Below are 24,772 nucleotides of genomic sequence, written 5' to 3'. Positions count from 1 at the left end.
AAGGCTTCATCAAGACCCCTCCTAAGGCTTCAGCAAGACCCCTCCCAAGGCTTCAGCAAGACCCCTCCTAAGGCTTCAGCAAGACCCCTCCCAAGGCTTCATCAAGACCCCTCCTAAGGCTTCAGCAAGACCCCTCCCAAGGCTTCATCAAGACCCCTCCTAAGGCTTCAGCAAGACCCCTCCCAAGGCTTCATCAAGACCCCTCCTAAGGCTTCAGCAAGACCCCTCCCAAGGCTTCAGCAAGACCCCTCCTAAGGCTTCAGCAAGACCCCTCCCAAGGCTTCAGCAAGACCCCTCCTAAGGCTTCAGCAAGACCCCTCCCAAGGCTTCATCAAGACCCCTCCTAAGGCTTCAGCAAGACCCCTCCCAAGGCTTCATCAAGACCCCTCCTAAGGCTTCAGCAAGACCCCTCCTAAGGCTTCAGCAAGACCCCTCCCAAGGCTTCAGCAAGACCCCTCCCAAGGCTTCATCAAGACCCCTCCTAAGGCTTCAGCAAGACCCCTCCCAAGGCTTCATCAAGACCCCTCCTAAGGCTTCAGCAAGACCCCTCCTAAGGCTTCAGCAAGACCCCTCCCAAGGCTTCAGCAAGACCCCTCCCAAGGCTTCAGCAAGACCTCTCCTAAAGCTTCAGCAAGACCCCTCCCAAGGCTTCAGCAAGACCCCTCCCAAGGCTTCAGCAAAACCCCTCCCAAGGCTTCAGCAAGACCCCTCCCAAGGCTTCAGCAAGACCCCTCCCAAGGCTTCAGCAAGACCCCTCCCAAGGCTTCAGCAAGACCCCTCCCAAGGCTTCAGCAAGACCCCTCCCAAGGCTTCAGCAAGACCCCTCCCAAGGCTTACATTAGCTGAGTCGACTTGCCTCCGAAGAACATATTCAAAGCGGTGATGAAATTGAAGATTTTCCCATGCTGGATTGGTGGGCCTGGCAGGGGAAGGATGCCCCCCCCACACACACACCTGGGGAAAGGATGTGGCAAGCCCCTCTTTCCCACCCTACTCTGCGGCTGGTTCTCTGAACTACTCGAAATTTCTACCACTGGTTCTCCAGAACCTCCTGGAAGCTGCTGAATTTCACCCCAAGGAGGAGGAAGCAAGGGGGAAGGAAGGTGGGCTTGGCCCCTGAGTCTCTGGGCTATCGGACGTGGCTTCCTCCTCACCTCTACTCACAGGTGCCCAGGCCAGGTTGGCTACTGAGGGTGAAATTCTGTGGAAGGGTTTCCAGAGCATTATTCTAGATTTCTGAATTGCATCCTACTTCCAATTAGAGCCCCAGTAGACCCAGATGCCTGAAGCCCCACTTCCAGCCCCACCTCAACCTTTCCGTAAACTCCTGCGTCCGTAGCAAGGCCTTCTTGGCAGGAGGAGTCAGAACTCAAGGCGAGAGTGATGGTGACAGGAGCACCAGCAAAGTAAATGGGTTTTCAAAAACCTATAATTTCTCTGCAACCCTTGACTTGACTAAACACACATTTTTAGACAGAAGCACAGTGAGACAGGCATTAAACAAAAACGAGGCAGACTAATAATGGTTCGTGTATAGGATAACCTTCTATAAGGGGATTTATCTTTGATTTCAGGGTAGGTTTCAGCACTGGCAAGTTAACTAAATAATACAGCCAACCATTTAACAAGCAAGGGAGAAAGGGGGAAGTTACTGGAGCCACAGCAGCACAGAACCGATGAAGAACAGGCATCTGGGGGCATTAAAATATTGGCTATGCAACCAGGCCGTCCGTTGGCCTCACGGTGGAGGCCTTTGAGAAGCTCAAGGAACCAGCCAGGCAGCCCGGAAAGGTTGGCAAAGCACTCAAAGGAACGGGGGGGGGGGAAGCCAAGGGAAGTTCCCAGCGAGGGGGGGGGCAGCCTTCTCACCCCTGAACCTCATTAGCGGGGAAGAGCAACAATTGGAGACTTTGGTACCTGGATAAGGCTGCTAACACCTGCAGCACCAAGACCTTCTGTGTCTGGTCACACTTGGCCACACAAGGTATTCAGTTCAACACTTAAAGTCCACGAGTCCACAACAGCTTCCTGGCCAACCTCGTTTCAGAGACGGGGTGGATCAGAAGTGCAGTTGACTTGAAGGGGCCACGCTGGAGGGCTGGCCAGGGCGTGGGAGCGCTGGCGGCAGAGGTGGGCTCCTACCGGCTCAGACCGGATGTAGTTTGGCGGCCTGGGTCACTGCCATGGCCCCTGAGCCGATTCCCTTGGCAGCGCCATTTTGTTTTTTACTTCTGCACATGCGCAGAGACTTTTTTTAATGCTGCGTGTGTGACCATGTGGTGGAGTGTCCCTGAGTGAACCAGCAGTCGCAAAATCTGGAACCTCTCCCTGGCGAGGGGACATGATGGCCGCGAGACAGGAGGCTCACCGCCTCTTTTTCTAGGGTTGCAAATACAACCCGTTGCCAGTAACCACCGTCACTATTAAGGGTTAAATCCCGGTGACCTTCCAGGCACGTCTGTGGTGTCGGCAGAACTGCTTCATGGGAGCCCTGCACTCCAAGAGGAAGGGCAGCCTCCAGGGTCAGGCATTAAACAAGCGAGATGCTTCAGAGGGAGAGCATTGACCGCTACGAGTGGTCTGGTACTCAACCAACCAACGTGTTGGGCAAGCGTGCTCTGTTACCTGGCCAGATGGCTAACTCTCTTCTGACTCTTTTGCAGGTGGATAGTTAACAATACAATAGGAAATATTAATATTCAATAATTGGATATTAACAATATCTTGTCAAGCTGGGTTTTCTGTCTTCCTTGCCAAATCACAGTAGATGTTGCCAAATATTCAAAAGTGATGTTAAGCTGCTTCAAGGACTAAAGATTTGGGAGATGATTGAATGGGAAAAAAAAGAAAAGAAATGGAAAAAAGTTGAGTTTGACATCATAAGAGTTTTCATGCTGCCTAGAAGTCAGGGCCCCTTACAGGTATCTTGCAGAGGCAGGACGAGACATAAGTTGGACTCTTGCAACCCAGACCCATCTTTGGAGACTGAAGGGAATTATGACTGACATAATTATGACTGACATAATTATGTTCCACCCATAGCCCCAAAGGCCTGCTAGTCGCCACAAGAGGCCCTGGTGCTAAAGCCGCTTCCCTTTTCAGCTCCCCTCCAATAGACAGCACAAGTACTTGCTCAATGAAGCCTCTGCCACAAAGCATTTGCAGGGGGTTTATTTTCAAAGAAAGCAAGTTACACACACACACACACACACAAGCGGTGCCTCCAGCAGGAGCAGCAACATAGCCAAGAAAGACTTGGACAATCCCCTCCCACCCACCCACCCACCCGGGGTCCCCACTCGATTATACAGGAGAACAGGCAGCTTTCTGAGGTCAAGTGCGTTCCATCCCCTTCACCTGAGCCTCCAAGCCACAAAAGCCACGGCATCATCTCAAATTGGGGCTGCAGGATCACGAGGCCAGAATTTGTCAACCTTTATCCTAGAGATCAAACAGAAAGTGCTCCAGGCAAAGCACAACTCACAAATCAATGAGCTATTTATTGTTTCCCCTTCCTTTTTATCCTACAGATTGTACACTGGGAAGGTCGAAGAGGCGGATGAAGCCCGTGCTTTCTTCCTCTTCCAGGCCTGTTCAGACTCCTGCAGTCTTTGCAAAACTGAAGGCCGTGATGATGGAGGACCCACCGCAGGGCCTTGTAGAGTTTGGCCCTCAAATCCACCCGACAGAATTCCTCTGCCAGACACCCACCTACCGGACTTCAACGTATTTCTGTATGCAGGTCACCCCTGCATTGTTTAATGACCCCTGAAGTTACAATAGCACTGGACAAGAGGTGGGCTGCTCCTCAAAGCTCCGGCCCTTGCAGCCTCCCTCCGGTCGTAGGATTGCAATTCCTGGCCCTCGGCCACCAACTTGCAATATGAAATTGCAATGTCCCAGCGGTGAGATGCCTCCGACAAGGAAAGCTGCCAGGAAGCCACAAATCAGCCCCACGGGAGGCCACCCACTTAATGGCGGCACAGGCTCCGCTTCAGGAAGACAGCCGGGAGCACCAGCGCTACGAGGCACCGTCACCGACATGGCGCTTTAGGATTGCGTCACCTAGCGATGGAAATTTCACCCCTAGTTGCTGCCATTGTCTGAAGACTGACTTTAGTCCCTGTTTCACGACTGCGACCGGTCCCAATGCCCCTCCTCATCCCTTGACCTCAACAAAAACCCAGCTTCCCATTCCCTCTTTCAGATTTCATGCAGGAATGGCTACTTGTCCATGAATGGAAAGATTACAAGGGTGGCGTGCACAGCTGTATGGTCATCCCACAGGCTATATAAAAGGAAAATCATTAAGATACATATATATGGGACAAATTGGACAGGTAAATTCAAAACTCTTTGGGCGTACATATGCCCGGTGTCCTACCCAAGTTTAAGCAAGGAGATGCAATTCAACAGGCCTGAGCTGAACAGTGTCGGAGCAAACTACACTCGTATTAACATCCTGAGCCAAAGATACCGGGAGAAGGGTGCGAAACCTGTTAGAAGCTTCGTAAACCACTTGAAGCAAAAAAGATCCTCAGAGAGATCTACTGTGGAGGAAAAGCTAGCCAAGGTCTGTGATCAGCCTGATCAGTTTGTGCTTTTGACCAATGACCTTTGGGGACACACCCAAAAGTAGACCTTCAGGAGACCCCTGGGACCCTGCCGCTATCCCTCTTACCAGAGATGATAGAAACTGTGTCTTTCTCCCAGGATACAACATTGACGTATTCTTGCACTGAGGAAGGAATGAGGCACTTGAAAACAGCCACGTTTCCACGCATGGATCTTTGATCCTCCACTCGAACTGTGTAAGGCTCCCTGAACACTGGGAAGACAAACAACAGGTGAGCAGACAGATTAGCCGCTTGGAGACTTCATCCAACATTAATGTCACACCTTCCCACCTCTCTTCGCCCTACAGGGTGTACACCAACCAATGGCCCAGACCGTGGCTTCCTTAATTGGGATAAGACTCCACTTATTTGGGTACTTTATCCTGATGCGCTGATTTTCCAGCTTCAAGACTCTCATTCTAGTCAAAAGGGGAGAAGACAGAGATAGGAGACGTTCTTAACCTGAGAAACTGTTGCAGGTTGTTAGCGAGTTGTCTCCAGCACCACTGATTGCTATATGGGTGGTCTTTCTTCAGGGGACCGTCCCCTGCCACATTCCTCCCAGAGACCTATTAGATCGCGCCGGAATCGGCCTCTTCCAGGTCCCATCAACTGAACAATGTAGGTTGCCGGGACCGGGTGGGGGGGGTAGGGCCTTTTCTGCTGCCCAAATTATGCCCAAATTATGTTTGTTAGATTGTTTTTGGGGAGAGGTTGTAATTTGGGTTTGTTACCGTTTGGGGGTTTTAATTGTTGTTGTTGTTCAACCTCCTTTTTATCACTGTATTGTCTTTTTATTGCTGTAAGTCGCCCTGAGTCCTACGGCACAGAAGTCTAACAAATTAAATTAATTAAATTAAAGTTTAACTGAGACTCTTAAAAGGGAATTTCTGCAATAAAACAATTCAACGGAAAGCTTATTAAAACCAGCGTGACATGAAAGAAGAGAGCAAAGAAACCAGCCGTTTCCACAGGCCAAAGTGTCACCAAGTGTCACCAAGGCAGGTGCCCCACAAGCCCCTCTGGAGACCGTTGGGGTGGCCCCCTCCCAGGAAGCCTCCGCTGGCCTCCCTTGCTAGCCTGGCCCGGACGTTCGCGGGGACACGAGCCCACGGGGTGGATCCTCAACCCCAAAGACCCTCAGAGGCCAAACCGGCGGTGGGTCAAGGTTAAACTGCAGTGGGGGAGGGGGCACCTAGCAAAGAAGGAACCAAACCTTCCAGAACTTCATAGAGCACCGGAGCGCCAGTCTCATCTCGCCTTCTCCTGACTGTGAATCCCACCAGAGTTTCCCGGGCAGGTGATTATCCAGGGCCAGCATTAGCCAAAAGGCCAGCGGCACTCTGGCAGCCTTGCCTCTCTTGCTTCCCTCCGGCCTGCCTTTCCTCCCTGGACCCTTTCCCCAGGCCCATCATGGCTGGTGTCCCCCCAACTGAGCAAAATGCTTTGTAGGTAGACGCCCTGTTTCAGCTTTCCTGCTAAATTGGACATTTAGATAAAATTTGAGCAGGAATTACGGGGCTTAACATGCTTTAATGTACAAAACAAATTGATCATAGTATGGAATGTGTGAAGCCAAACAAAAATCTTAAAGCCTTTCCCTTCACTCCATCCTGACTCTGATCTCTTCCATCTTTTGGAGGACTTCACTTGAGCAGAGCTGAACCTGCTTTTTGGTTCTCTATCCATCAACTGTCAATCACCAATCTACTCTCTCTTCCCTAGGAAATTCTCCCACTATCCTCTTGGAGGAGGAGGAGGAGGAGGAGATGTCCACTCCACGTCCAGTTTGGGAAGTCCACAAGTGGGAAACAAGTGTCCAGCCCGTTCTCACGCACGAGTCCTTGTGGTGGCTGTTCCTTATCAGCTCAGAATTCAGGCCAGGAGCATCACATGGGTTTCCCGACACTTGCCACACCCAGGCAGCAACCGTGTCAAGGAAACATTGTTCTTTGCTTGCTTTCAACCGCTTCCATAACCACATTTTTATGGAGATTCTCAGTCATCTGGGTCATGGTTGAAAAGGTGACTGGACTTTCTTTGTTTTTGTTTATTTTATTTATGGTTTGTTTGTGCTGGAAGGGACACTGTGGGTCTTCTAGTCCAAACTCCTGCTGGTGCCCGAGAAACTATACAACCCCAGACACACATGGCAGCCCAGCCTGCTCTTGAAGGTCTCCAGGGTTGGGGCGTTCACAACCTCCGCAGGCAGGTCGTTCCACTGGTCAATTGCTCTCACCATCAGGAAGTTCTTTCCTATTTCCAGGTTGAATCTCTCCTTGGTCAGTTTCCCTCCGTTGCTCCTGGTCTGACCCTCTGGTACCCTGGAAACAGCGTGACCCTCCTCCTCTACATGGCAACCCCTCAGGTATCTGCATACTGCTATCCTGTCCCCCCCCCCCCCGGACCCCCTCTTCACTAGACTATCCAGTCCCAGTCCCTACAACCTTTCCTCCTATGTTTTGGCTTCCAGTCCCTTCATCATCCTGGTTGCTCTCTTCTGTACTTTTCCCAAAGTTCCAATGTCTTTTTTGTAGTGTGGAGCCCAAAATTGAATGCAGTACTCCCGGTGTGGTCCAACTAGGGCATTATAGAGTAGTATTAGTGCTCCTTAGTCCTAGATTCTCTCCCTCTGTTGATGCAGCTCAAGGTTGTGTTGGCCTTTTTAGCTGCTGCTGCTGCACATTGCTGGCTCTCATGTTTAGTTGCTTGTCTACTAAGACTCCTAGATCTCTCTCACAGTCACCTGTGTTGAGTGTGGTTTCACCCAGTTTGTATGTATGTTTTTGAGTTTTTCTTACCTAGGTGTAGGATTTTGTTTTTCTCTATGGTTTCTCTGGGCCCACTGTACAAGTCTGTCAAGATCTTTCTGCATCCTGAGCCTGTCCTCTGGGGTATTGGCCACTCCCGTCAGCTTGGTGTCATCTGCAAATTTAATTAATTCCCCCTCTATTCCCTCATCTAGGACTGATCCTTGTGGTACCCTGTTGCTTACTTCTTTCCCTGTGGACATAGACCCATTAAGGGCTACTCGTTGGGTGTGGTTAATAAGCCAGTTTTCAATCCATGTTGTTGTGTTACTGTCTATCCCGCTTGTCTTTACTTTGCTGAGTAGTAGGTTGTGGTCCACCTTGTTGAATGCTTTGCTAAAGTCCACTGTGTTTCTCTGGTCAATTTACTTGGTCACAGTGTTGAAGAATGAGGTGGCCTTGCATGATTTGTTCCTCTTTTGCTCTTTTGCTTGAAGACGTTTGGCTTGGATGAGAATCAAGATCTCTTCAAGCAAAAACAAAGAAAGTCCAGTTGGCTTTTGAAAAAGCACCTTCGGGACTCTTCTATACCTGTTTATCTCAGACAATTCCGGTTCACATTTAATGAGATGAAAGAAAAATGCTTTAATCCTTTGTTTCAACGCATGCATAACTTTATACCTTCCATCATGTTCATATTCACTCACTTGTTTTTCTAATTCATGAAGCCCCAAATATTGCAGCTCTTCCTCCAATCCCCAATAAAAAGGTTCTGTGCTTTCTACTGGTTCCGTGGGGCATCTTTTGAGTGGCAGCAAGCAAGTGGAGTGGCAACTGAAGTGAATACAATCACAGCCCTGACTCAGCCTCAGGCGGGTCAGCTGCTCGCCATGCATCATCCCTAAGGTCTCCGGCCTATGCAACTCCCCTCACCTGCGCAGGGCAGAGAAATCCTCTCGCTTTCCCCACTGAACAAGCTTCCTTCCAGGGTGTTTCTGGGGGCTTCCAGGGGCCCCTCCGTGAAATCCCACTCCCAAAACAGCTTCGCCAGACAGGCCCACGTTTCTTCGCCTTTGATCCCGCTCCTCTCTGTGCTGGGCCCAACCAGCTGAAGACCTGGGGACGTGCAATTTTGGACACAAAACCTGGGAGGATTTCCATAGACCTGGCCCTGCTGAACCTCCATTGTAATTGCAGATACACCCCCAGATACATAAGGGCAAGGCAACTCCTATTATTATTACTATTATTATTATTATTATTATTATTATTATTATTATTATTATTTATTGGATTTGTATGCCACCCCTCTCCGCAGACTCGGGGCGGCATACAAATCCAATCCATTCCTTTTTTTACTTTTTAATGTATATCCTGCCTTTATTATTCTTAGGCACCTCTTCTGATATATTCACTGCAATGTGAATTAGAATCCAGAACCACATTTGACACAAGAAATAAAGTTACAAGAAATAAGGACTATGACAAGTCTATTTCTTTTAAAAAGCTCTCTTTCCCCTTGCGCCTTGCATCCAAGAGACCAGGATAGGAAGGAAGCAGGCTAGAGGCGGCCTCTGTTAGGAATTCTAAGGAAATGAAAATAAAACCATGTCCACATACAGAAACGTTTTTATAACTAGTATTGCAATTCAAATAATTCACTTCTTGGTCTTTACTGTCCATCCCGCCCTGGGAGGCAAGGAAGGAAGAAGTTGGGCATCCAGCTGGTCTGGGCAGAGTTTAATAGTTTACTTAATGGAGCTCCCCGTCCACCCACTTGGTTGATCATTGACCAAAATCGGGCTCCCCCCTGCTCCTCTCTTCCCTCTGCCCAGTTAGTCCTCCAACTGCTTAGCCCGTATCTCACAACGGAATGTGTCCCAATGGGGCCCAAAGGCCACCCAGAAAGCCGGTCTCTGCCAGGGCCACGGAAGGCGTCTTGCATCCCGGCGTATCTTCCTTCCCCCGGCCAACGCACCTAAGCGCAGCAGAGCCCCTGCCGCCCCCTGTCCTGTGGTCTCTCCTGTATCTTCTCTTCCACACCTATATCTTTCCCTGCTATTCTCTGATATATTTCACTCCTTTATTTCCTCCTCTCTTCCCCCTTTATTCTACCTGACTATATCCTCTATAACCCTCATTGCATATTGGACAAAACAAATAAATAAAAATAGAAGAGGTAAAAAATGTGAATCTCTAGGAGCAAACTCGGCTGGCAACGCCCCCCCCAAACAAGCCAGTACCTGCTTTGACCCGGATGTTGGGGCTCCTGATTTTGCCCACTGAGTTCTCCGCAGTGCAGAAGTAAACATTGTCGTGGATGAAGCTGTTGAAGGCAGATGGCGAGAAGGGGTAGAGTTGGAGAGTCCCATTGGCGTGGACGTGGCGGATGTGGGGGACATCGTAGATGTCATCCCCCGTGGCGAGGTACCAGTGGAGGGTGGCACTGGGCGATCCTGCTGCTGGACAAGGGATGACCACGCCCACGGAGCTGGAGAAGGTCACCTGCTGAACGGAGTCATTCACAAAGTAGAGGCTGGTACCCACATCTTCAGTGTGTGCTAAGGGGGAAGCGGAAAGAACTGAGTGCAGTTCCCAAAGAACAGGGCCACCTGAACGCCCCTGCGCCCCCCCCTGTTCCTCCTGGCTCAGCGCTCCCCCTCGCCCACCTCCCACGGGCCCCTTGGAAGGAGCAGCGGAGCAAGTGGGGGAAAGGGCAGAAAAGAGCAGCTCAAATGGCCTGGAGGCTAAGGGGGATTATACACTCTGGCTGAAAAGCTTGGGCGGGGGGGTGGGGGGGTGTTTAGAGCACAGGCTGGATCAACATGATGCCTGGCTGGGGGAAAGTGGGCCACCAGTATTTTTTTCCATCTTCCACACAGCCTGATATGTGACAGTCAAGGCAGCTGTCAACCTAGTGGTGAAGGCACCGGCTGTAGGAGATGACCCAGCAGAGCCTGAGAAGGGGGGGGGGGTCAAACACACCATCAGTCTTGAGTCCCTTCCTGCCCACAAGAGACTTCTAGATCCAGCCCACCTTTAGCTCCACTGACCAGAGTGGCTTGGGCCATTAGCATTCAGATTGTTGTAGGGTCAGCATGCAATGAGTACATGTTCATGTGAACTGCCTTCTTTTCTATTTTGTGCACGCAGCACCAGGTTAAAAGCCGGGAGCCCCCCTGTTTCAGTGCAACCTGGGCTGAATGGCCTCGGGCCAGTCAATCGGTCACAGTCCCAACAAGCAGGCAGGGGCAAACCAGATCCAAAATCTTGCCAATAGTGTTGTAGTCAACACTGACCTGAAGGCACACACACACACACACACACACACACCCTTGCCACCCAAACAGTAGGACCAATGGTCACTCCATGACCCTGACCGGAAGGCGTCTGATTCACACCTTAGTGGCACTGGTTTGATTGATTAATTCTTCAGTGTAAATCAACAAGAGACGGAGCACATCAGTAAGCTGTGGAATTCATTCCCATGAGATTGATTCATTCATTCATTGGGCTTCTCTGCACTTCTACAACTGCCTGGTTCGGTTCTGCCACCCAACAAGACCCACACGGACTTCAGAGGAGAATCAGAACTACAGAAAAAACAATGGCTGCCAACCTGTCTCCCATTGAGGACCTGTAGACTGCACGAGTCCAAAAGAGGGCGGGGAAAATATTGACTGACCCCTTGCATCCTGGACACAAATTGTTTCAACTCCCACCCTCAAAACGTCGCTACAGAGCCCTGCACACCAAGACGACTAGACACAAGGACAGTTTTCCCCTGAATGCCATCACTCTGCTAAACCAATAATTCCCTCAACACTGTCAGACTTTTTACTAAGTCTGCACTACTATTACTACTATTTTTTCCTCATCATTCCTATCACCCATCTCCTCCCACTTAGGACTGTATGACTGTAACTTGTTGCTTGTATCCTTAAGATTTTTATTAATGTTGTTTCTTCATTGCTTATTTGGCCCCTATGAGAATCATTGAGTGTTGGACCACATGATTCTTGACAAATGTATATTTTATTTTATGTACGCTGAGAGCAATGCACCAAAGACAAATTCCTTGGGTGTCCAATCACCCTTGGCCAATAAAGAATTCTGTTCTATTCTATTCTATGCCGGCCAATCCCAATAGGACCCAGGGTCAATGGCGAGTCTTAAAAGAAGACTGGGAAAATCCACGGGTGACGATGAGGGCAACTCCTGCTCCTGGGGCAAGCGTGGGCCGGTCTTCGTGTGCCCCTTGCAGGGAAACACAGGGTGGGCGAAGGAAGGTCCAGCGGCCGAGTACCTAGAGGCGTCCCTTTGGGCCCTGGGAGAAAAAAGGGTCTCTCGTCTCACAAGAGGAGGAGGAGGAGGAAGAGGAGGAGGAGAGGGGAGGGCAGCCGTGTCCAGGTTCCTCCGCAGCCCCCAGAGGGAAGAAGAGAGACAAAGGCTTCGGCTGGACGGAGGCCACCTTCTGGCTCAAGGCTAAGAAAAGGAGCCGTGGCAGGCCCACGGAGCACCCAATTCCCCCCCCCGGAGGAGTCCTTGAAGGTGGGCTTCCCTCCAGCCCAGGCCGTCTCCAGGGCCAGCCTTTCCGAATTAAATCTGCCCCCACGCCAAGACTGGGGCTCCCACCCAACAGACCTTCAGTCGCACAGAGAGGAAATCTAGGGGGAGTCCCCTGTTGACCAACCAGTATTGCTGGGATGGAGCAGCTGGCAATTTAAGGGAAGGCACCGAACCCAGGCGGCCCCACACTCGCAAGGCAAAAGCTCTGGAGTTTTGGTCTGGCCGAAGACCATCCAGTCCTCCCAGTCCTGCCACCCTCCCCCCATCATCCCTGCCGTGCCCCAGGCCCCTCTGGGCTGCTCCCTGTAAGGCTGAGATCCAGCCGCCTGTCGCCCCCACCGCCCACCGCCCGCTTCCACTCACAGGCCTCTGGGCAGCTCGGTGGCAGCTGGAGGCCCCAGGGCCATTTGGACTGAGCCCCCTCGACCACCACCACTTTGGCTGCGCTTAGGCAGGTGGAACGGCAAAGACGGAGGACGGGGCCTTCGTGTGCCAGCCCCACAGGCCGGGGGCTTTCCACCGCCCGCCTGTCTCCCTCGCGCTGCCTTTCAGGAGACGGGAGGAAGAGGAACAGCCCCTCCGTTAATATTCCAAGCCGAGTCCTTGACCGGCCCTCCAGGGCGGCTGCATCCCCACGGCTCATTTGAGGAAAGGACTTAAAGCTGCGCTGGGCACAGAGCAGGGATGAGACCCCCAGCGCTGGGCCAGGCGGGGGCAACGCTGGTCTTCTCCTCATCATGGCAGCCATTTGGCAGCGGTGGCCTGCCGGAAAACGGAAACTGAAGCCCTTCAATTTCCCTGCAGAGGGTCACGAACGCCCCTGGAAGCCAACAGCTGAAGCCGCCGCCGAGCCCCCCGTGCTGCCTACGCTCCTCAGGCAAAGGGTCCCCCACACAGAGGATCCGAGTTTCAGGAAACATCTGCCCTCGGCTCACAAGGCAAGTACGGGCGGCACCTGGAACTTCATGTAATATTTATGTTTATTTATTTATTTATTCAATTTCTTATGCCCCCCTTCTCCTTAGACTCAGGGCGGCTTACAACCTGTTAGCAATAGCACTTTTTAAAAACAGAGCCAGCCTATTGCCCTCACAATCCGGGTCATTTGACCCACCTCGGAAGGAGGGAAGGCTGAGTCAACCTTGAGCCGGTGGTGAGATTTGAACCGCTGACCTGCAGATCTCCAGTCAGCTTCAGTGGCCTGCAGTACAACACTCTACCTGCTGCGCCACCCCGGCTCAATCAATGTGCTGCAAGCCGCCCTGAGTCTCGGGAGAAGGGCAGCACAGGAATGAAGGACTCAAAGAAACAAACGAATAATAAAGCAACCAACCCACCATGCAAAATTATATGCCATGAAAATCTTGGCCATCCTCTGGCCATGTCAAAGGTCAACGGCGAATATTGTCTAGCACCTTATGATTTTATTGTAGCCTCTATTTCACTCCACTAATTAACTACCTTAGATAATTTGTGGAAAGTTTGTAGAAGTTCAGGGGTGCCCTTGAAGAGCACACAGAAGCGTCGGCAGCCTCACGGGCAGAGATGGTCTGGCCTCGGGTGGCCCAGGGGGCAGCTCTGCCCCCAGCTCTGCCCTCGCTTGCCCCCAGGGGAGGCTGGCTGGAGAGCCCTTCCTGGCTACCTGGAGGATTGGCCCCACCACGTTAAGCGTCGGTAGGGGCGGATTCCTTGGGGTCAACAGGGGCACCTCACAGGGCCCCAGGAGCCACTCTCTCCATCGTGGCCCTGGCCTTCTAGGATCAGCCCCCCCCCCCCCCGAGATCCAGAGAATCTCCACCCTGGAAACATTCTGGAATCTTCTCTGCATGTTTGGTCAGTGATCTGCTGCGCTGATCCGTTTATGTTGTGAGCCACTCAGAGCTGTTTGGAGCTGGATGGCGACTCAAATAATAAATATACAAAATATGCAACCTCCCTACTTTTATGCACAGCCACATATATGGAAACCTCCCTTTATATCTCTAGGCACTTGTAGGTGCAAGCATGATGTTTCATTATTTATATGTTTGTTTGCTTGTTTATATTTCTGTGCCTCCCAACTCCTCAGGGACTCAGGGCGGCTCACAACAAAAATGAGCATGGACCAGTATAAAAACATTTCAATTCAAAATAATTGCAGCCATCCACACATTCACGGGCCGACCTCACTAGTCATCCCCCCGAGATCAATGGCCCCAGGCCTGTGGGAGAAGCTTTCCAGAAGGCAGTGCGAATCTCAGAAGGGAGCTGATTCCAGAGAGTCGGGGCAACCACAGAAAAGGCTCTCCCCCATGGACCCGCCAGCCGACACTGTTTAGCTGACAGAACCACAGGGTTGTGGGATCTTACTGGTTGCCGGGAGGCATGTGGTAGAAGGCGGTCTCAAAGATGCTCTGGCCCTGAGCCAGGTAGGACTTGACCACACCTTGAATTGTGACTGGAGACCAAGAGGAAGCCAGCGCAGCTCACAAAGGTAGCGTGGGTATATCTGGGCACACCCACAACGGCTGATGATTATTCACAATAGAAATATAAAAATGCTGCATTCAGTTTTGGTCACCATGATGCAAAAAGGATGTTGAGACTCTAGAAAGACAACAAAATATTCTCCAAAGCACCTGAGCGTAGACCAAGGAGCAAAGGGTGGAAACTAATCCAGGAGAGAAGCAACTTAGAACTAAGGAGAAATTTCCTGACAGTCAGAACCATTGATCCGTGGAACAACTTGCCTCCAGAGGTTGTGAATGCTCCAACACGGGGAGTTTTTAAGAAGACGTTGGATAGCCATCTCTCTGAAGGGTTTCCTGCCCAAGCAGGGGTTGGGCTAGAAGACCTCCAAGGCCCCTTCCATTCTATTCCATTTTATTCTAAATTACAAAAAGGCAAAGCAACTAAACTCTGTCTTCTAAAGAAGAGAAGGTGGCCATTCACAGCTGGGAGGGGCTCTCTGGCATGGGAAGAGGAGGGGGATTTGTTCTCCTCAGGGAAGACAGCTTCACAGAGACAAACCCTGACTCGAAATAATGATGATTCCTTATGATTCCATAAGATTCTAACAGTGTGCCCACCCTGCAACCCTTACTGTATCTCTGCTATGCAATATTTTAACTTTTGGGTTTTTAAACAATTGGTATTGATGTGTTATCTCTTTTAGCATTAGACCCTTAGGGGAGGGAGATTTTGGGAAGTCCTTAATGAAATCGACACATAGCTTATATGACATAATGGAGCAGTTCCAGTGCCTCGAGCCACCGAGTGCCCTTTCCAGAGACAAAGGGGCACCCGAGAAGTGGCAGCTGCCTCCCCCCCCCCCATGGAGCTCTCTTGGCACACCCCTTCCTCGAAAGAGAGCCAGCAGCAGCAGCAGCAGCAGCAGCAGTGGAGGATGCAAATCCAGGGACAGAAAACTCACAAATATCTCACAAATAAGGAGAAGACATTCAGACGGGGCTGGTCAGCCCTTTGCAGGTCAAAAGGGGCAGAATAGGTTTTTCATATAAAATGGAAGTTACAGGATTGGTGGCAGTTATGAGACAGACGCATAGAGCTAAATCCATCTAATCTCCTTTACTATTTAACAGTGTACATCATCCTAATTCCATCTTTCATAAAACTGCCTCCAAATCAGCAAGAGAGATTAAAAATGTAGAAAAAGCCTGCAATATTTTAAAACAGAAATCACTTCTGGCATCTGGTCACAAGCCTTGGATGTAACCTACATACCAGAGGCATTAATTTAGACTCTACCTTCAGAAATGATGTAAAAATGGGGGGGGGGGTCTCGACAGAAACAAAGGGCAGCACAACAGTGGCACCACTCTGCATTCCCAGCACTGGGGGGGGCGGGGGGCACATTTTCAGGTTCTCAGTGAGCAATCTACCAAAATTGCAGGATATTGCAAACTAAAGGTATTGAAATATTAATTCTTCTGCTTTGTTCAAGGAATCTTTGTCATCACTCCTCTACAATATTGACTTATTTTCTTCGCTCAACTTTTACAATGTTGGCAAAGTTCAACTGGCCTAGCTAGAGAATCCACACCAACACCCACCCCCCTTTACAGGTGTAAACCACAGAGGTTCTCAAACCCAGCCGGTCAGTTTCTCAGCTTTCCGCCACTCTCGGCTCTCCCTGGCCGTGCAAAGGAGGCCTCTCCACTGCCCCATAAAACCAGACCCAGAGGGAAAGGGGCCCCCTTCCGAGTTGGCTGGCTGACTGGCCCAGGGGGGCCACCACAGTTGGAAGGTGGATGTCACTGCCAGTCAGCCACCTTCAGAAGAAAAGGGGTCCCTGGGGGTTGGCTGCTCTTGCACAAAGGTTTGGCAAGAGCCAAAAGAACAGCCCCCCACCCCAAGTGGGAGGGCTGCAAAGCTCTGGGAAGCCGTGCATCAGTCCAAGGGCCACTGCTGTTGCTGAGCTGCCCAGGGCTGACCAGGTGAAGCAATATTGGAATGACAAGTGCGGAAGAGCAAATATTTGTCCTGTGAAACCAAAAGATGACACATCCTGCCCCTCATTCCTCCCACTTCGCCTGGCTTGCTCACCTACACAGGCTTCAGCAGGGGCCTTGCCTCCTGGGCCAGAGTCACCCGAGAGCTAGGTAGGAGGCCAGGCGGCCCACAGACAGCCCCCCCCCCCAAGGCAGGCTCCTCGGTTGTCTAGTGGGGCAGGTGGGAGGACACAGGAAGGGCAGGGTGACCGGGGCTCCCCCATCGGAAGTTACAAAAAGGGACTGGGAAGGACCCCCCCTGGCCCAGGTCCCACTCCTGCCAGCCAGGCTCATACACCTGCGGGGCCAAAAGGAGGCTGCCTCTGTCAGGGCCAGCAGCCTGGTCGAAGTGTGACAGCCTCGGGCCCAACCATGAACACGCAAATGCTGCGACTCACAAGGAAAATCTTGTCCCAGTCCGTGGGGGAAGCTGCATCCCAAGGAACCCCCACCTGCCCCCACTGAGCGGGTAGACTGCACCTGCCTTGTCTCATCGTTTGGGGATCAGACGGGCCAAGGGAGGAGGGGGGTTGTGCTGTGCCCTCCCCCGTCATTAAGAGCAAGCGTTTCCCCACTGGGATTTAGGAGCAAATGGGGCAGGGGGAGGGAAGAGCATCCACCCACTGCGCCCGACCCCTGCCCCTCCTGCCCCCATCCAGGCAAGGTGACACACCCCTGGAGACTCTATCTGGTCAGGGGCTTTGGGAGACAAAGCTTGACCAGGGAATAAGCCACCAGGGATCCGGTAGGGGGACCTTGGCATGCCTGCCTGAAGAAGGGTGAAAAAAGAAAAGGCTAAAATAACCTATAACCGGAAGGAACTAAGATGTTCCGCAAAAATAGAATCCGTGGGTTTCTTTGCATCTACTGAGATGCAATCAATGGTTTTGCCCATTTCTGATTTTGCAAGGAACTAAAATTGCCGAGGCCTCTGAAACTGCCATTCCTCACTTGGAGAGTGGCCACCTTTCCTGCCCTGGGACCAGTGGCCCCCCGGCTGCTGGAGATTGGCAAGGGCTCCAGACCCAGGGATGAGTTCCCACCTCCCAGCAAGAACGCTGCAGAATGGGTGGGCCGCCATGTTGGGAGGCTCTCGGCACAGAAAGGAAGTCAGCTCTCTTCCCCTTCTCCCCCAGAGCTTCCATGCGGACAGGAACAGATGGGGAGGCTCACCCCCCCCTCTCATGCGGTGCTGCCAGGGACAGGAGGTGCCTACAGGATGGAGGGCACAGCCAGAGATTCTGCCCGGCTCCCTCTAGACAAGGGCAACTTTCCCAGGTGGCTCCCAACCAAGAGGTCTTTTGCAGCTGCTGCCCAGCTGTGGAGGGCCCAGAGGTCCATCAGTGCTGAGCGGGTGTGGGGAAGGTGCTGCTGCCCCATCTGTTACCTGCTCTGAATGCAACTGCTGCCCAGCAGAACTTGGGATGTGCAAAGCCAGTTTCCCCCAGTTTAATGAGGATCCATGTTTAATTTCCGCAGCAAACAAAGCAAGGCACAGCGAGATGGGGGAGGGAGAAGGAAGGTTTTCAACAGAGACCCTACGGCTGCCTGGACTGAACAAGAAGACGGAAAAGACAGGTGTCCCCATCACTCTAAGCACCTGGGCCATCTCCAGCAGCCTGTGACAGGAAACCAAGGTGTTCTTTTCTATCCCCCCCCTCACAAAAGCAGCTCCACCCAACCTGTCCTTGTAATCAAGTGGGGATCAAGTGGGGATTTTTAATAATGGAGAAAGAAAAAAGATCTAATCTACTGAGAGATATTCCCAAACAGTTGGGTGTTGTTCGATAGGAGCCAATTTCATACAGCACCAACTGTTAAGCCTCCGTGCTTTGATGCACCAGTATATTAAATATCCAAAAGGTTTTTCATGCATTAAGACATTCCATTCCATTTCTTAATGTCACCTAACCTCTGTAGCGTCATTATTCACTTTCTGGAACCGCTTCAGTATAACACTTTATAACAAAGAAGCAGTTATGGTCTCCTTATTTTTTAATCATGGCTTCCAAAAAGGGAAGATTCTCGCTCAGAACGGAGGTTGTTCGATTTGGTCCCCACAAAAACCAGCCCAGCCCCAACACCTTCCTCGCCACCGGCACTGAAAACCACCCTTGCATCTCACATGAAGTTATTAGCCTGGCTGTGAAAAATCAAAAGGGTCTCAGCTCAGATTGTGTCTTCTTTCCCCCCTGCCTTTCGCACAGTCAAAATGCAAATGAAGGCAAATCAGACGCTGGCAGGATGGCAGCGATGATAAGGAGGAAGGTCTGGGCAGCCTTCTAAAACAAAAAACCCAAAACAGGCGAGTCCGGGCTTTAATTAAAAAGTTTTGGGATGATTAATCACCCATTTTCAGATATCTGGCTATGTCCCCAGAAGGAATAAATAGGAATAAGTAAATGCTGTTCCTGTGTCTTGCCCCCCATCTCGTCTCCGACTGAACCAAAGCTAGAGACACTGGCTCAGCAGGAGAGAACAGCCGATGCCAGAGGCTACCAAGCCCAAGGAGAGCCAGGCACCCCGGAAATGCCGCCACCACCGATGGGGCTGGGGGCTCCTGCACCAAACAGATGGCAGAAGCCGCCGCTGCCTCTGCCGCTGCCGCCCGTTCTTTTATGCCGCGCAGATCGATTCCTCTACATCGGATTGTAATTTCATCCCAGGCAACCTCCCGCCGCCTTCTCATTCCAACAGCTTCATTAGTTTGGCCCCAGTTTTGACCCAGAAGATCGCGGCTCCCCATCTGAGGCTGAAGCGCCTGAAGGAATCGCGTTGCCCGCCTACCCCCAAGGCGGCCGCCCCTCCGATGCCACCCCATCTCTATCAAACCGCCGGGTGGGGTTTATGGAGCCGCTTCCATGTTTTAAAGGCCCGCCGGGCTTGGGAATGCGCGTTTCCTGGGTTTCAAAGATGGTTCTCCATCGACTTTGGGAACTGGAGACAAGAGAACAAAGCTGCAAAAGTAACGCGCTCCGCCTTAAGCCTCGACCGTCCTCGCGTGGAGCTCCGGCAGAGCCGCTGCGCTAGAGCCTCCCCGACATTCATGTAATTAAGGACGTTTCTGCAGCGACGGGCTGAGGGAGGGGGGTGGGATTCCTTTTAATTTCCCACTGAATGATTTCAGGCTGCGATTCGGAGGGGAGACGCTAGCTCAGCCCAGGCAGAGGCCGGCAGGCAGACGGTCCCGCAGCAGCCCTGGCCGCCTCCAAGGGGACTGCCGGCACCCACCTCGGGCGGCAGGACAACAGGACAAAGGGGCGGCGGCCAACCGGGGCCCAGGGGGGCAAAGAGGGCACGCTATCAGCCGGCCGCCCCGGCGCCAAGCCCGGGCACGCTTAGCCGCTGCCCCTGCCGCGCTGGGGAGGGCAGAGGGGTCGCGAGCTGCCCCGGCCTCTCCTGGAGGGAAGGACGGCCAGGACAGGAAGCGGCTCCGGCAGAAACTCTTGAAGTTCCCGACCCGACGGGGCGCCCCGCCGCCGCCTACCTGGGCTGGTCCAGGAGTTGAGCAGCAGGAGGCAAGAAGTGACCAGCCACATGCCATCCAGGGGGGCCGGTGCCGCGGGCGGGCGGGCGCCCTGCCTCTGCCCGTGTCCCCGGCCGGCCCTCGCCAGCTTCCCCCGTCGTCGGATGCTCCGCGCGCCGCCCGGCCAGCCCGCCCGCCCGCCAGCCTCGCGCTCCGCTCAGCCGCTCCGACTGTCAGCCGGCGAGCGAGCGAAGGAACGAAGGAACGCGCGGACGAGCGAGCGAGCGGGCGGCGAGAGAGGAGGAGCGGGCGGCCTCCCACATCCCCGCCCACCAGCCGGGAGGGGGAGAAGGGGCGCCTCAGCGCCGGGCCCTGGGCAGGTGCCCCGTTCGCAGGGGCCTCTGTGCGGCCAGCCCGCCCGGAAACCCGCCCCCCTCCCCGCTGAACCCTCCCAGCCCCGCTTTGCGCCCTCCGTTTACCTCCGGCAGCTGGGAACGGCCTCCTCGCCGCCGGCCTCGCCTTTCCGAGGAAGGAGACAGCGGGAATTTCAGGAGCGCTCCGAAGGGCGGCGGGCGGTTTTTGCTCCTGGCCGAACCTGCGCTGGGCAGCTGCTTTCTCCCTCTTGCAATCAGTAGCCAGAGGGACTGCCGGCCTCTCCTCTCCGCGGCCGGCAAAAGTTTTGCGGACCCGCCGGGCACTTGGCGGCTGGCCCTCGGGCGGTCAGGCAGGGCCCTCTGGCGCCGTTGGGTTCCCTCGAAAGGCCCAAGCCAGGCCACCCCGGGGCCCGTGCCTGACCCGAGCCGGTCGCAGGTCGAAATGGACTCCCTGGTTGACCGTGGCCAGTTTGAGGCCCACGTGGGGACGGCCTGCAGCTGAGCAGCGGGGCCGGGAGCGCCCCTCCTGAGGAGAGCAGGCGGGGCTGAGGCGCCGGGTCAATGCCCGACCTGGCCGCCTCTCGGCCCTCTCGCGCTACGCCTCAGCGTTCGGCCGCTCCCCCCGCCCAACCCTCCTCTGGCGACGCCCTCCGAGGCGGACCGGCCCTCAACCGCGCATTCGGACCCTGAGGGGCCCCGCTCTTCCCGCCTTCCAAGCGCTTCGGCCCTGGCCTGGCGGGCTCGCCCGCTTCCCGCCCAAACTGGGCAGGGCGAGCAAAGCCACGAACTCCTCACAGCCAGGAAACGGGTCCCGCGAGAAGCCGCCTGAGGGAGCGCGGCCCTGGTTTCTGAGGGGCTTTGGGGGGTCTGCGCAGCCGGGAGGGAAAAGGAAGCCCCGCCCACCCAGGGCGACTTGCCTCAGCCGGGACGTCTGCTCCTAAAGCAGAGACGGGGAACGACGGCCCCTTTGTGGCTTATGGACTTCAACTCCCAGAATTCCTGAGGCAACCTGCGAGAATTCTGGGAGCTGAAGTCGCCGCGGCCCTAAACGGCGCGAGGGCAGCCGGGCGTTCCGGAAAGGAAGCTGGGGCGGGGGGCGCGGATTCTTCAGAGGCCAAAATCTCCCTCGGCGGAGGAGAAGAATCAAGGTACCGTCCTCCCTGCCAGGGGCCTTCTGCGGGGTGGCCCGGGCGTAGCTGGGCCCTGGAAGCAGCAGGAGGCCTGGATTGATGCCCCGGATGTCCAGGGCGGCTCCCTCTGGAAACGGGAGGGGGGAGGGGGGGAGGTCTTGATAGGGGCAGTCCTCAATTTACAACCGTTCATTTAGTGGCCATTTGAAGTTACAAAGGCACTGAGGAAAGTTAGCCAGATTCACACAACCATCTTACTAACTTAACTGCAGTGATTCATTTAACAACCTGTGGCAAGGAAGGTCGTAAAAATGGGGCAAAACTCCCTGAACAACAACAACAACACTCTCACTTGGGAACAGAAATGTTTGGCTCAATTGTGATTGTAAACTGAGGCCTAAGCATAGGAAGCCTGCCAGGGAGGGTCTGCGGGAAGGGGACCATTCTCTTCCCTTTTTTAAAAAATATATTTTTTAATTTCCCCCCCAAATTTGCATAAGCATCCATATATATATACAGTATATATATATATATCCATATCCATATCCATCTCTCTCTCTCTCTCTCTCGCTCTCTCTCTCTCTCTCTCTCATATTATCAAAAAATCCATACATACATTTCCATCCAAAATATAATAAAGATAAATCCTTAATTTGCTCCTTTTGTACTTTCATCTCCTGCCTACTTTCCTTCTATATTTCATACTACTTCTCTCTCTTTCTCTCCTCTGCCTTCTTTCTCCCTCTTCCCTACTTCCCTCCTCTCTCTCCCCCCTCCCTTTCTACTTCCTCCCTCTTATCTTTCCCCAAGTACCTCTAATCATAATCCATTTTATGGTTAGCAGAGGAGCAATTCAGAAAGCTTGACTTCATTGATTGTTCTTCATTGCTTATTTGACCCCTACAACAATCATTGTTGTACCACACAATTCTTGACGTCTATATTTTCTTTTATGTACACTGAGAGCATATGCACCAAAGACAAATTCCTTGTGCGTCCAATCACTCTTGGCCAATAAAGAATATTCTATTCTATTAATTCCAACATCAAAGCTATTCTTAAATGTATGCCTTTCCCTTTATCCATATATTGAGATATAGATAGATAGATAGATAGATAGATAGATAGATAGATAGATAGATAGATAGATAGATAGATAGATTCTTCTAGGTATATCTACTATTATTCTGCTGCTGCCTCCTTCCTACTTTTGTTGCCTGGGTCTACCACCTTTAATTTTCAACTTTCTTCCAAATTAACTGCTATAGCTTTTCTTCTAGACATACTCATGATCTCTTATACCTCTTAATTTTAGGCGTACTCCCTCTCCTCAATTTATATCTTTACTACTCTTTTTAGATTTTTTTTTCAATGCTAATCATTTGTTTATTTGAATTTTTTTCACAAGGGAACAAGATTTAGCTGCTCTCTCGAGGTGGGTTTGTCAGAGAGGTATTCGCCCAGGCCATTCTGGGGCAGCCCCAGGCGCTTCAGATTGGCACAGTGGCCTCCCAGTCCAGGAGCTTGATAGCTGTTACTTGGTCTTCCAGGAATTCCTTCTCCAGAAAGTCAGAGAGATGCGGATCTGCTTCCTCAGTTGCCAGCTGGTTGACCTTCTCCAAGTTCAGGGTGTGCTCCAAGGCATTGATAGTGTTGCCCCATTCGTCTTTGGCTTCTTGATATCCTGCAAGACAACACATCCGCCTCGCTTGTTTTGGTACTTCAGAAACTTGTCGGCAGGTTCTTTCTCTTCCTGGGATTGTTCCTTCAAGAATTTGGCCACATGGCATAAGGCTATATCATCACGGTCAAAGTGATGGGCCATGGACAAGTAGACATAGCTAGCATGGAATCCAATGTTCACCAAATGGTTGAGGGCAGCCTCGCATTCAGGATGGTAGCTCTGTCGGATCTGAGATGTCATCTTGAGAGAAGAAGAAGGATGCTCCCGAAGTCCAGAAGGTCAATGGGGCCGTTTTAGAAATTCTATTATTTCTAAATGCCCTAAATTTCTAATTTCTTTTCCCGTTTCATATCTCCTTTCCAACTTTATTACTCATTTTTTAATTTTAACTCATTCTCCATATTTAAACAAATTATATTCTTATCACTACATTTCCATCCATTGGCTAATAACATTCTAAGATCTCCATAACAAAAAATCCAATTTATAGATTATATAATTAAAAGTAATACTTAGACAGATCTTTTATCATTCCAACAATCATCTGAATCCTTTTCAGTGATAGATCAAGTTCGCAAGTTATACAAATCTTATATAAAGCTTGTAAAGGGTAGTAATTGTTCAAATTATATATCCTTCCAACAATTGACCTACTATAATCTAATTTATTTCCCTTCTTTTCTTTATTATTTTTTCCTTTTTTTCCAAAATTTAATTCAGTTAATTCAAATTTTAATTTAATTCAATCCATCATGTACCAATCTAATATAGAATTAATAATCTATAAAAAACCTTTTCACTAAATAATTATGCTGATTAAGTATACAAACTTATACACAACTAATATTGTTAACGCAATTAAATATAAAACAATAATTCTAAAATATGACATTCGACCATCAATCCTCCATTCTCTTTTAATCTCTCAAATATTCCATTTCTTGTAAATTTGTCCCTTCCAACCCCTTATTTTAATTTTTCCTTTTTCTTTTATTTTTGTACCAACAACTTTTTTTAAAAAAAAAAACCCTTTTCTTCCTTTTGAATATATTATTTCTGTAGGTCTACTCTCAATTCCTCCTAGTCTCTTCTCCCCATCACCCCCCTCATTTTTAAATTTCTTCCTCTGATAATAATAATAATAATAATAATAATAATTTATTAGATTTGTATGCCGCCCCTCTCCGTGTACTCGGAGCGGCTCCCGTCTTGCTTATTTTCTTATCACTTTAAATCCCAGTGTAATTATCAATCTGGGTTTTTTTTCTTTTCAGTTCTGTTTTCATCCTTGTATTCTTCTTGTTAGAAACATAGAAACATAGAAGTCTGACGGCAGAAAAAGACCTCATGGTCCATCTAGGCTGCCCTTATACTATACTGTATTTTATCTTAGGATGGATATATGTTTATCCCAGGCATGTTTAAATTCAGTTACTGTGGATTTATCTACCATGTCTGCTGGAAGTTTGTTCCAAGCATCTACCACTCTTTCGGTGAAATAATATTTTCTCATGTTGCTTTTGATCTTTCCCCCAATAATGTTCTTTATTTTCATTTCCCACCATTGTTAATTCTAAATGTTCTGTATAATCCAGCTTCATGTCTGTTTTCTTTCCCCCTCTGATTCCCAAAAGATAATGTTTATATCTTCATAAACATATTTTAACATCTCAGTCCATTCTTCATAAATGGA

The 24,772-nt window shown here is 51.1% G+C and overlaps 1 protein-coding gene and 1 pseudogene across 6 annotated transcripts in view; both read right to left on the bottom strand.

The window, feature by feature from the left end:
• DSCAML1 (DS cell adhesion molecule like 1) overlaps positions 1-21,112 on the bottom strand; it is an 89,083-nt gene extending 67,971 nt beyond the window's left edge. For 5 of the 6 annotated variants that reach the window (XM_070765392.1, XM_070765393.1, XM_070765394.1 and 2 more), the window contains exons 1-3: positions 19,913-20,113; positions 9,610-9,927; positions 4,682-4,828 (exon numbers count right to left, since the gene is read on the bottom strand). In XM_070765392.1, coding sequence (XP_070621493.1) covers positions 4,682-4,828; positions 9,610-9,927; positions 19,913-19,964 — 517 coding nt within the window. In that variant the 5' untranslated portion in view covers positions 19,965-20,113. Of the gene's footprint in view, positions 1-4,681; positions 4,829-9,609; positions 9,928-19,912; positions 20,114-20,370 lie in introns of those variants that run through there. The other variant, XM_070765395.1, reaches the window with a different exon arrangement.
• Positions 21,113-22,796: 1,684 nt separating this feature from the next.
• Positions 22,797-23,319, bottom strand: LOC139174692 (ferritin heavy chain A-like; annotated as a pseudogene).
• Between the last annotated feature and the right edge of the window lie 1,453 nt (positions 23,320-24,772).

The sequence above is a fragment of the Erythrolamprus reginae genome, chromosome 12, assembly GCF_031021105.1.
Source record: "Erythrolamprus reginae isolate rEryReg1 chromosome 12, rEryReg1.hap1, whole genome shotgun sequence".
NCBI lineage: Eukaryota > Metazoa > Chordata > Lepidosauria > Squamata > Dipsadidae > Erythrolamprus > Erythrolamprus reginae.
This window is presented reverse-complemented; position numbering and strand designations above follow the sequence as displayed.